The sequence below is a fragment of the Perissodus microlepis genome, chromosome 22 (genome assembly GCF_051167445.1).
Source record: "Perissodus microlepis isolate ML-2025 ecotype Zambia chromosome 22, ASM5116744v1, whole genome shotgun sequence".
Lineage (NCBI taxonomy): Eukaryota > Metazoa > Chordata > Actinopteri > Cichliformes > Cichlidae > Perissodus > Perissodus microlepis.
In genome coordinates, this window is record NC_140481.1 from 31009586 (window position 1) to 31022086 (window position 12501).

A 12501-nucleotide genomic window follows, 5' to 3' on the forward strand; every position below is an offset into this window, starting at 1 on the left:
TTATTTTGAGTCAAAACTACAAAATAATGCAGGGCTCAGTTATCAGATGACATCAACATAGACGATGCAGGTGCATTGCACAGAAACCTGCTAATTAGTGCAACATAACATAAAAATAACATAAAAATGAAATACTAGAGCTTCAATCTACAAATACAATAATCCATAAAAAAAATCCATAATATCTGTGAGCTCCTGAAGGCACCAACACCAGGGGTCCAGTCTAGTGAGTGGAAATAGGCCACACCCCCCAATTATGCAAACTTCCACACTCAGTGAGTGAGTTATTAAAGAGGTAAATATAAAAAGTACAGTTGTTGTAAATGGTGTAAGTAGTCATAGAGATGAAACAGACTGTAAATATGTTGATTCGTGCCGCTGAGTGTCATGCAGTGAACTTGTGCTGAAAATATGTGTGGTGTTTGAAATTATACAACTTGTATAATTTTTTATATTAAATATTATCTAACTGAAATCTGTTCCCTTCATTATAAAGCAAACCACGAGCTAGAATAAAACCCCACCAAAAACACCTCTTGTTAATCTGTCATGTGATCTGTTTATGCTCCAACATACTCGCCACATTGTGACCTCAAAACGAGCTCTCAGCTGTAAAGTGGACGACAGCTATGACGCACCGTTACCTACTTATATAACCTTACTTCCTGAAAAATAAAAAATCTGACAAACTTATACTAACTTATACTAATACGCTCATAAACAGAAAAAATATGACTGTCATAGTGTTCAGTTTGGATGACTGTAGATGCTATTTGAGCTCTTTGTGTAATAATTTTCATCAGTGATCACTTGAAATCTTCCTGGTGTGATTTGCTGGTTGAACATTATTATAACAGTGTCAGTAAGGAGTCAGCGTGTTCCTCCAACCCAAGCTAATGAACCATGACAGAAAAGGGCTAATTGACTTCCTGAAAACTCCATGTGGTAACAAGCTCAGGAGCTGGAGTACAAGCGCAGGGCTCAGCAAACACTCTTCATTCAGGGAGGATTTTGGCCCACTTTAACAGGAAGCAGACGAGATGAGGGAATGTGGGTCTTTCAGCTCGGCAAGGATGGAATGAGGCGTTTGAGGCTTGTTTTTTGTACATGTAAATAATAATAATAATAATAATAATAATAAAAGAGCTGATATAGTGAAGGAGAAGTGAAATAAAAATGAATTAGAATAGATAACTAGATTTCTTTTTCATCATGATCTTATATATCTAAATTATATTTATATTCATTTTGTTGACCAGATAGAAAATAATAAATCACAATAAATTACTTTTCCCTCAGGGAACGACTCTAAAACTGATTTAATCTAAAAACACAATTTAAAACATTCAAACTGTTTTTAATTTCAGCAACTTTAAAGGAAATTATTTCCCAGCGGGAAGAAATTACACACATACGTTATTTTAAGTGACTTATTTTAATTTATTGTAATTTTAGTCCACAGACTCTGCTGTAGTCAACATCCTGACAGGCTGATTGTGGTAGCAGCGCCACCTGCAGGGCAACAACAGCAGTGCTGGGAGGAGACGTTACAAACAAGCCATCATGTTTCATGAAGAGAACAGACAGATTCATCATTAACAGACTGCTCATGTCTGCTGCTGGATAGGTGCACTTTTTGTATTCACATGGCAGATATGAGTGACAGCAACAGCTTACACACATGGAGAAAATACAGTCGTTATTTACGCCACGGGACAACAAACATTTTTACTTCTCAAAGCACATCTTCAAAGAGGGGAATGTTACACATGTGGCTACATCACGTATGGATCAAACATGACGTGTATTTTATGTACAGTATATACACACAGACATCTAACACAATTCATATCTGATTCCAAATATAAAACATTTAAAAGCATTTATAACTACCTTGAATCCCTGATTTGAGTCTGAAAGTGAATCATATAAAAATATATAAAAATATTTCTGCAGTTTAAGGCACAGAAACACTGAATAGAAGCCAGCGACAGGTCCAGAGGAGGGCGGCTGTTATTCCTGTTAATGCCACTGAGCACAGAGAGTCCTAGTGTACACTACTCCACTATGCTTTGAATACAAACACATTTTTTTTAACTTCATACAGTTTCTTTTAAAGCTTTAGTTATTATTTACTGCAGATGTTAAAATAAAAGTCCAGGGATTTTTAATGCTGTGATGTTATAAAGCTTACATTTAAAGTGAGATACATACAACTAATCAATAATCAGCAAAATTTTTATGTATATAATTCTACATAATGATTGTTTTAATTTAAGTATAAATGAATGCTAAAGGTTTTGTATTATTACCAAAGTAGAGCTATAATGTTTTAGTTTCTCGCACCACTTTTCAAAACCTAAACCAAAACCAAAACTATTTCATACATGATTAAGCTTTTGAAGAGACCCAGTTTCCTTGTGTTACCGTCTGTATGAGGGCACAGAGATACGCATGAGTCTGAAAGATCAGGGCCTCATCTGGACATGAACCTGGTTGTCAGTCCATACTGCAGTCCTGACTGCTACACGGTACTTCAGGGACTTGACAGCACTGTAAATGTATTTTGACACTCCATCTCTGTTGTGTTCATGCTTGTGGACAGAGCAAACTATCCACACACACGTCACAAATAATGAGCAGTGAGCACAAATGGCACATGTTAATTAAATGCAAAAAGGTAAATAAGTGTTGATGACCTGACTACACTGTGACAGATAACCCAAGCAGCCAGTACAAAATACTAACTGGTTTTCTTAGTGTGGTATGGCAGTGCTCGCGCCGGGGCCCATCTCTTTCTCACAGATGAAGGGTAAGTACATGCTGCAGGGGGCGTCGTACCAGCTCCGGATCGCCACTCGCTCCAACACACGTGTTTTCACGATGTAGCCGCAGTCTTCATCGATGTGGTTGTTGGGCTCACCCTCCTCCCAGAAACTACAGTACGGAGAGAGAAAGGGAGCGAAACACATCGACATGTATAAAAACCTTTAACATACACTCATGTTCACTCTGGATCTGACGGTTCACGTTAAACATGTCAAGAAGAAGAGCTAGGGCAGTTTTATTCCTATAGTGCAGTGTAATTTACAAAACCACCACTTCTAACTATAATCCTAAGATTATTTTTCAAACTGGACAGTTTGCTTTCAGCATCCACTGACAGCTTCTGCTTATCTCTTAGATTTGAGCAACTTTGGAAAAAGTAACAGAGCAACAAAGTCTAAATTCATGTTTAGTCTATTTTTATGGCTGGTTACATTTTCCTCCCTCCTATTTTTGTTTCCCTGAACATGATCGTCACACATGTGGAATTAAAATGCCACATTTTGAAGCTGGAGGTATCATCGTGCTGCTTACCCCAGAGATTATAGTTTGAATCCTTCAGGAAACTTTTTTTTTCTTCATAGGCTCATAATTGTAATCTTGTTAATTAAAAAGAAAGAAAGACTTGTTGGACCCTTTGTCCTGGTGTAGCAGAGCAGCTGTGTTGAATCAAGGACACATCTAAAACCTGCAGGACACCGGCCCCTGAGACCTGGAGTTGGACACCTCTGCTTTAGACAATTTTAAGTATAATGGTTGAATCTAACAATTGTTACTTCATCAGCTTAAATGTCTCCATCTAGAAGAAATTCCACAGACACGGCAATCATATTTAAACATATCTAAGCTGTTATAGTTTTTTAACTAAAATTAACTTTCATTTTCAAGGTCAGTGGCAAATAAAAGTCTATGTACACAATATATGCTGTCAAATCGAACGAAAACCACCTACAAGTTTGCTTTGCACTCAAATAGACTGGAAGTTATATTTCTAGCACCGTCTTTACTTTTGTAAAATTCTCTCTTAAATTTCAGTTCACACTTGAGTAAAGTGGCTTCCTCTTATGATGTCTCTGGTGGTACCCAAGGGTATAACAGTGTGCAACATAGTTTATCGCTAGAATTGAACCACAATACTGCAGACTACACAGTTTAAGTTGCAACATTTATGGAAATAATGTATTTTATATTTTTGTCCATCTCAGAGAGTGATGTTATGATACTTTATTTTGTTTTTCTTCATTGGAAATTAAAGCCCTTTACCTTTAACTAGCAGGCAGACTGTGTGCCAAACAGAGACAGTTGCATCATTTATGATGAGCTCTTAGAATTTTAAACTCCCTGCTGCTCCTGTTATGCTCACTCAGCATAATCTGAGCTAGATGTCAAAATACCACAAAGAAAACTTTGATGACATCGTAACCATGAACGGATGAAACTGACAAAAGGATACGTGCAAGCGGGAATCGCGTGGTGACTTAAACGTGGCATCAGCTAAAAGGACCACCAAACTGCAGCACATGAAAATTGACTGCATTCTACATTAAATTGGCTATTAGGTTTAATTAATCCTCAACTGAAGATGCTGAAAGACTGTTCCAGATCTTTACTGTTCACATTAATCACTGGGTTTAGTAAAAACAATTAAAGATCACGTCCGTATGCAAACATAACTGCTTCTGCTTTTTTATAACCCTGTTTTCTTGGGTGCAAAGAATGCGAGTACCTGCTGAAGATAGTTACGCTTCAAAGTTGTGCTTCTTGTAACTACATTTAGCGCTATCTCTAGTAATTAAAAGGCGTGCTCTTTTGAGATCAGCTGACTGACTTGGCCATTGTAGAACGTCCCATTTCTTAGCCTCGAGAGGCTCTTGGGTCACTTTTGGCGCATGCTTTGGGTCCTTTGTCTGAACCTGAGCAGAGACTGCAGCCCTGTACACTTTCATCCTACTATCAGCAGTCACACCTCAATAAATACTAGAATTTGGTTCCAGTGGCAGCCATCTGTGGTCATGCGATAACGCTGCTTCCACCATGTTTGACAGATGATGTGACATACTTCCGATCATGAGTCGTTTCTCTTCTTATCCATACTTTTGTCCTTAAATCATTCTGGTGCAAGCTCATCTTGGTTTCATCTGTCCAAAGATGTTTGTCCTTCTTCACCTGCATGTCTCTTTTTAGTGAATGCTTTTAAATAAAAAGTCAACACTTTGACCAACTTCAGCGTAGGCTTCACCTGCCTGATAACCAGTTCTCCATTTCATTTTGAAAACCTGAAAGTGTTTAGGAAACGACCGCATTTCCTAAACACTTTTTTTGGTAAAACCTGTTTGATTAGAGTTGACAGTCTGCACTTTAATTTAATTCAAATAAATTTTCTTCATACACCACCAATTCTCAATAACAGTTGTCTCGAGGTGCTAATTGTTCAATCAATTGTTTGATTTAAAACCCTGTGGTAGCGTATAGTGGAAAACTAGAAAAAGTGTGACTTTGTGCAACAGAGTGTGGACCTAACTGCAGATTATTTTTCTTTACATCTGTACTGAAATACAGTCTGGACAGTTTAAGGCAGAAACAATAAAACAAAAGGTCAAATTATACAAAAATATCTTACATGAGTCAAAACGTCTACAGAAATAAAACCTAAAATAATTTACCCTAAAGAGGAAGAAAAGGACAAAACAGGAATATCAACAGGTTTGTCATCTACAAATAGAGGAAGAGAAATCAGGTGGTTCTTAGAAAATCTGTTGAGTTTGCACAAGTTGGGAAAATTTTACAGTGAGTCTGTGATGTGAAGCAGAAGTAACATCCAGAGCAAATGAAGCAACTCAGAGATACAATGAAACATTTTGCAATAACCAGGAGATGAAAAAAACCACACTTTGCATTTTCATGAAAAACAACCTTTGCTGCAAATCGGGCAGCCCTGACCTGCTCTCCCTCCAGCTGTTATCTAACATGTGGCGCTGCAGTACAACATTTAACTCTTCAGTGAGTCTGTCGCGCTTTTTGTTTCTCTATTGAACATCTTTACTTTCAATAAGCCAAAGAAACTCAGTCTAGAAAAGGGTCATGTCTAGTGACTTTGAGCACGAAGGCAAGATGAGGAGGACAGCAGCAGTGCGTCACAGTGTGTCCAGTGTTCAGTGCATGCAGCGTTAGACTTGACCACTGGGATGTTACTGGTCAGACTGGTAACCTCTGTCATATCAATGATGACAGAAATGATTCTGTCATTGCGCACTTTAGTTTTCTTCTGTGGTCTTTCTGTGTTGCTGAGCCGACCACTACATTCATTCTTTTTAAGAATGTACCAGATTGTTGATTTGGCCACTCAGTCGTCAAATTAATCTTCAGTCTCTGAAATGTTAATGCTTTCGTTAAACCCTTAAAACTGAAACTAAAAGGCTGCATTTCCTGAAGTGTGATAAAACTAATCAAGTGAATATAAATTTGGTAAAAAGCAAAACATGAAGAAAAATCAAAGACAGAAAAGTTCTTAAGATTCCACCTGAATAGGGCCGAATTTTCACACTGACTCATGCAATAGTTTAGGGTTCATAAGACCACAAATTGCTAACTCTGAATATCATTTTGTCCATGTCCCTGTTTTTATCTGCTGTCTGCACCAAATTTCTTCATTTGTCTTTTAGTTTAAATAAGCTTGGGAGCCACCACTGTGCAGAGTAAAAATCATGCGTGTGTTAAAGGTCAGTGTTCAGCTGCATGTTTTTTTTTAAAGTAAACACTGTCTATTTACTCTACAAGATAATCAGTCACTCTTTACAAACAAAGAGCTCCAGGTTTTTCTCCTATTGAAGTCGACATACAGAAAACTAGACGCATATTTCAGAGCATCAGTGGCAAATAAATCTGTTGGCCTTAAATGATTGAATACCAGTTGTTCTTAGACTGCTGGGGCACAGAGCCAATGATAATAATAATAATAATAATAATAATAATAATAATAATAATAATAATAATAATAATAATAATAATAATAATAATAATATATGTAAGTATAACTTTTTGTTAATGATTAATTAGTCACTAATTAATCATCATAAATCAGCATTCAAAATCAATCAATCACAAGTGAGGTTACAGGTAAAATCATATTTGGATTTAACCTATAATGTGATATTTAGACTCCCCATATCCTATGTGTGCCAATACAAACAAAGACAGTGAGTTTTAAAGATAAAAGATATAAAAGTTTTATCTGAAGATGAGTTCAGAAGTCCTGATATAAGTAGCCTGATATTCAGAAGCCTTATACGGTATATCATTGCCTTTAGGAGGTCAGAGGTGTGGCATGATATTTTAAATCTTTATATGGGATTGTGCGTATGTTGACAATACACACCGCACTTGTAAGAATTATAGTTTCTAAGTTAGACCGATGGATCATTGAGTTAACCTCTTGAAGACACGCCTGCAAAGTTTTATCAGAATGCATTTAAAACTTTTCACACTGTTGTCGCTATAGTTGCGTTATTGTCCAAAGCAGGAACAAAAAAAAAAGAAACTGAACCAAAGGAAAAATGAATCTGCCCAACTGCTTTGCAATATTGCCCAGTAAGTGAAGCAACTCATTTGGCACCAAACTTGTTTTTCATTCACGGTTCTGATAGCACATTGCATCGTGTTGTAAGGCAATGCTAACATAGCCACTTATTAAGTTTTAGTCCTGAACAGGTTGGGAAGAAGGTAAGCAGAGAAACAAACGACCTACCCTCCGATCACCGGAGTGCCGTCGACCCATTTCCACTCATCTTCTGTTTTTTCATCAGTTATTCCAAACCAGTAGGAGTTCCAGTGTCCTCTGGGAAGAAGATTCCATAGAAATGTCTGAAAGGAAACATACAGAGGAAGCATTCACATTCAAGAAAGCATTAATCAGTAATGACTTTATACAGTAAAGGGCGTTTATAGAGTCAGCTCTTTCCTTGCTCTGTTTACAGGAAGTTTACATAAGAAAATTCTGCAAAAGCCCAAATGAGGCAGAAGTAATGTTTTCTTGTTGTCAAAGAAAAAAAGCCAGAAATCAGTGTATCTCTCCTTGGCCCTGAGCACCACATGCATACAGCAGAACTGAACTGCTAAACTAGCCGTGCTTTATACAGCATGACTGTATCTTTAGTGGAAAACACAATGAAATTTATCAAACTGTACCTGCTCCTCAGGTGTGTGGATGATGGCCAGGTGAGCGCCTTTGCTCTCACAGAATGACTTGCTCTCTGGCCAATCCCGCGAGTTCCTGGAGATTAAGTAACAGCTGTTGTTAAAGAGGTGCCAGTCGTTGGGGCAGACGATAGGAGCCGACGTCACCACAGCAGGAGCTGATGAGACAAGAAAGAAGGAAAGTGGTGCAACCAAAGATATTTACTTAACGGCTGGTAAATAGCTGATTCACTATGCTTGTTAGATGGGTTACAAAAAATGTAATCTTAAATTAAATCAGACTAAAGTCTTATTGAAAGGATCCAGGCTGTATTTGACAGCTCATAGAGGAGACGATTCATTCTTGTGGCTTCACAAAGATGCATGAACGAAAACGATAAAGAAAAATAAGGAGTCTACCTTTAGTAGCCATCTTTGCAGCGAGCTTGGCCTGCAGCTCGTCCTTCTCTTTCTGCAGCTGTTGTTTCTCCTGCTGCAGCTTGGCGATGGATGCTGTCAGAGCTGACACATTTGCCTCCTGCGTCTGCTTCCCTAAGGATGCCTCACCACCACCCTGAGGTTTGTTTTTATCTGTTAGCAGTATGAAAGTAAGTTACATACAGTACTGTATGCTGAAGGATTACAATATACTACCTAAAGTATTTGCTCATCTTCCTTTACACATGTATGACCTTGAGTGACATACCATTCTTAATCCATAGAGTTTAATATAACATGGGCCCAGAAAGCTTTCCACAAGGTTTAGGAGTGTTTATGGGAATTTTTGACCATTTTTCCAGAAGCAAGTTTGTGAACTGAAGTTGGAGGCTTGGCTCCAATGTCAGTGACTGACCATCCGTAAATGAATTAGAGACCCCGCTCTTACTCGTTGCAAAGTGTTCTATCATGTTGAGGTCAAGACTCTCTGCAGGCCATTCATGTCTCATTCATGTCTCATTCATGTCTCATTCATGACTCATTCATGTCTCATTCATGACTTTGTGGACCTTGTTTTGTGTTTAGTGTGCAGTGATGTTGGAACAGGAAGGAGCCATGGCCAAGCTGCTCCCCCAAAGTTGGGAGCGTGTAATTGTCCTTAATGTTTTGGTATGCTGAAACATTAAGAGTTCACTTCACTGGAACTAAGGGGCCCGGCCAAATTCCTGAGAAACAACCCCACACCATAATCCCCACTCCACCAAACCTTACACCTGGCACAGGCATACACTGCTCTCAAATGCCAAACCCGAAATCTGTAGCTTCTGACTCTGCACCTCAGCATCCACTGATCGTGGCTGTAATCCACAATCACTTTCACTTTGTTGTAATAACACTAACAGCTGACTGTGAAATATTTAGTAGTGAGTAAATTTCACAGCTGGACTTGTTGCACAGATGGCATCTAGTGGTGCAATGGATCAAAAAACTCACGGTTCGGATCGGATCACAGTTTTAAGTCACGGATCAGATCAATTTTCAGATCAGCAAAAAAAGAAAAGAAGACAAGAAAAATTAACTCGTCATTTATTTATCTATGTATTTTTTTGCCCATTAAAAAACATTCAACTCAAGACTCATAAAAAACAAATTAAGGTGCAATATAGGGCAGGGCAGGGCCCTATATACCACTCAGCTGTGATATAATGAGCAGTAATTGTCACATAGCTTTATGTTGCCCTGGAGGTCCACCCATCTGTAGTTGGGCAACAGAAGATGCCTGGGACAGTTCAGCCATAACTTTGGACTTTTCCTACTCATACATGCTTGGAACAATGTTGTCACTGAAGTGGACGCGCGACGGGATTATGATAGCGTGGCTCAAACATGTTCATCATATGTTTAAACCCCTTGTTTTGCACAACGGAATACGGCCTTATGTCTGTAGCTAAACACCCCAATAGCTTTTCTAATAGCTTTCACGGATCAACTGTGAGTCATTGCACCACTAATGCATCCTACGGTACGATGGTGGAGCTCCTGAGAGCGACCCATTCTTTCACAAATGTTGGCCAAGGAAGTGATCCGAATGATTCAATAGCTTGGATGGGTGAGTGAATACTTATATACCATATAGTGAATTTTCAGCCAACATGAAACACATACTGGAAAAATACCTGTTTGTGAGGCTGTACTACCAGCAATGCTAACATGGTTACAATGACATTATTAGCTTTGCGGTATAACGAATTCCATGTTCACCATGTAAAGTCTCAGCACGCTAGAATATTGTGATTAGAAATAAAAACTCTTCCTGGAGTTATTTCTTTCACAGGAACTTAACAAAACACAATTTTGACCTGATGATTCCAGTAACTTAAAAATCAGTCGACCAAATCAGCCATGAGTCTGCATTCTTCCCACTGGCCAGCAGGGCAGCACTCCTCCAGTTTCCAAAGATAAATTGGATGCATAAAAATCTATAATAAAAAGCTACGTCTTTTTTGGTCTGTGACTTCAGAGCACAAACTCTACAATTTATGGTTTTAACCACGAGTTTCTACATGTGGTCAGAGGTTTACAAACACTCATCACAGGCATTCATTTTTCATTTTTCATCTAATTTCTTTGAATGGTTGTTTTTCCAGCGATTGTACAACATACATCTTTAACGACTTAAAAAACAAGAATTGCGTGCAAAGGTTTTTCAGTATAGTTGTGTACTCACAGTGTGCAGTGACAGCTATGATGGAGATCAGCAGGACGGCGCACAGCGTTGCCAGGCAGATGGTGGCGAGGCGGTACAGCCTGGGACCACTCGGCCTGGGGAACATTTGCATCACAGGATGACCTGCAGGTGATGGGAAGAGAAAGACGGTTTATTAAAACCCTGCTTTAGCACAATTTAGAGAAGTTATTTTCACATATATGGATGATAGATTCAGTTGATTCTGCAAGATTTAAAATAATCTTTAAACAGGAATTTATAGTAAGTACCTTTAAGAAAAAAAAAATCTTTTTTTGTTCTGCAACACTGACAACAGTGACCTTTTTTTAACCTGACATATAAATGTATTCACACTTTTTGATGACTAAGTAGTGCATGCAGTGGAGCGCTTTGTCCACAGAGGACTCTGATCTGCTCAGACTTGTAAATGTCAAACATGCTAGAATGCATTCAGGGCGATGCGTTTGACATTTTTAATTATCTAACAAAGCATGATGCAGGTAGGAATTTATTATTTGTTTTTGGGTAAGTGAAAGACTTACAACTAAGGTATATTCATCTAACTGAAAATTATAAATGTTAGTAAATAATAGATTTTAAACTTCATTCTACTTCATTATTTATCAAAGATCACTTTTATATTAAAAATAAAAGCATTATGTCACCAGACAAAAAACACCATGTCCATAATATAAAAACACAAAAGCAAACAAAACCATCACAAAGGGCCTTAAACATGAAAGCAAGCTATTCTAGTAGTTACCAAAAACCAAACTACAAGGAACACTTTACAAGAATAAAAGCTCATCTGAAAAAAAGGAAATCCACAAACTGAATTGAAAACAAACAAACAAATAAACATGAGACCCTTTGACACACCTGTCTGTTAGTGACTGAGCTTAACCTGCTGCTGCCATGGCTGCATTTTGAACTCATAATCAGTTTCTGCATGTTATTTTAATTAATTAAATTAATAAATAAAACTATATTTTTATTCACAGTTTTAGTCTTTTATTCTTATTGCAGACTGACTCCAGTGTGTATAAAAGTTGGATTTAGTATCTAAAAGCTCAGGGCTGGTTCAAAGAAAACCACTAATGTTCCCAGGGAAGGAGGAAGGAGGAGGCTCCGAGTATAAAACCGTATACTTGAGTATGTAAACCTTAAAGATTGAATTCACGTTTACACCATCATGTCTGTCTGTTATGTAACACAGGAGTTTGGGACTTTGTAAAGCACTTTGATAATATATCTAAAATGTTTTCTGTTGATAAATGTTTTTTTTTCCCTTTATCTTTTTATTATCCTTATAACCTGTAAGTAAACAATTACGAGTGAAACAGAACAATGAAAATTAAATGACTGATATGAGAAAAACAGCACTTTCATGTGAGAAGCTGCAAAGTCAATCCTGAAGATAAACATGTACAAAAGTTAAGGTAACAAATCTCAGTTTGACATTTTGTTGTCTCCACAGTGTAACACACCGTGTCTACAGTAACAGGACAACGTCAGTTATTTTAAAGCAAAGATAAACGAAACCGTCTGCATTCCTCCACAGAGGCACAGCTGCAGGGTTAAAGTTTAACTGCTTACCGCGGTGTTCCACATCTGGCCTGTGGGGTAAGTCGTCATGACAGGACTCGTCGTCTATTAGTTGGGAGTACATCCCCTCACAGTTCAGGGAGCTCCCGGTGGTCGACATTTCACCGCTGGAAGAAAAATAGAATTAAAGAAAACTAAAGTTCTTGGTGGAGGGTGAGGCTCTGAGTCAAAGCTCCACCACAGCTGTGATTATAAACAGCTGGGGTTAAACCAATGACTGTAGAAATGACTGT

At 38.1% G+C, this 12501-nt stretch overlaps 1 protein-coding gene across 1 annotated transcript; it reads right to left on the reverse strand.

Moving 5' to 3' along the window:
• Nucleotides 1-1431: 1431 nt before the first annotated feature.
• LOC146363511 (uncharacterized) lies at nucleotides 1432-12501 on the reverse strand. The gene is made up of 6 exons (XM_084920074.1): nucleotides 12260-12501; nucleotides 10664-10786; nucleotides 8419-8589; nucleotides 8011-8177; nucleotides 7571-7686; nucleotides 1432-2937 (listed from the first exon to the last, which is right to left on the reverse strand). Exons 1-6 carry the CDS (start codon nucleotides 12366-12368, stop codon nucleotides 2757-2759), a joined length of 867 nt encoding a protein of 288 aa, XP_084776200.1. The 5' UTR covers nucleotides 12369-12501; the 3' UTR covers nucleotides 1432-2756.

Bases quoted from the DNA above. Each gene is read 5' to 3' on its own strand.
- LOC146363511 (XM_084920074.1), bottom strand. From the start codon at position 12,368: ATGTCGACCACCGGGAGCTCCCTGAACTGTGAGGGGATGTACTCCCAA. The intron at 8,590-10,663 runs GTGAGTACACAA...TACTGCTAACAG, and splicing joins CATAGCTGTCACTGCACACT to ATAAAAACAAACCTCAGGGT. The intron at 2,938-7,570 runs GTAGGTCGTTTG...TCCGTACTGTAG, and splicing joins GGCACTCCGGTGATCGGAGG to TTTCTGGGAGGAGGGTGAGC.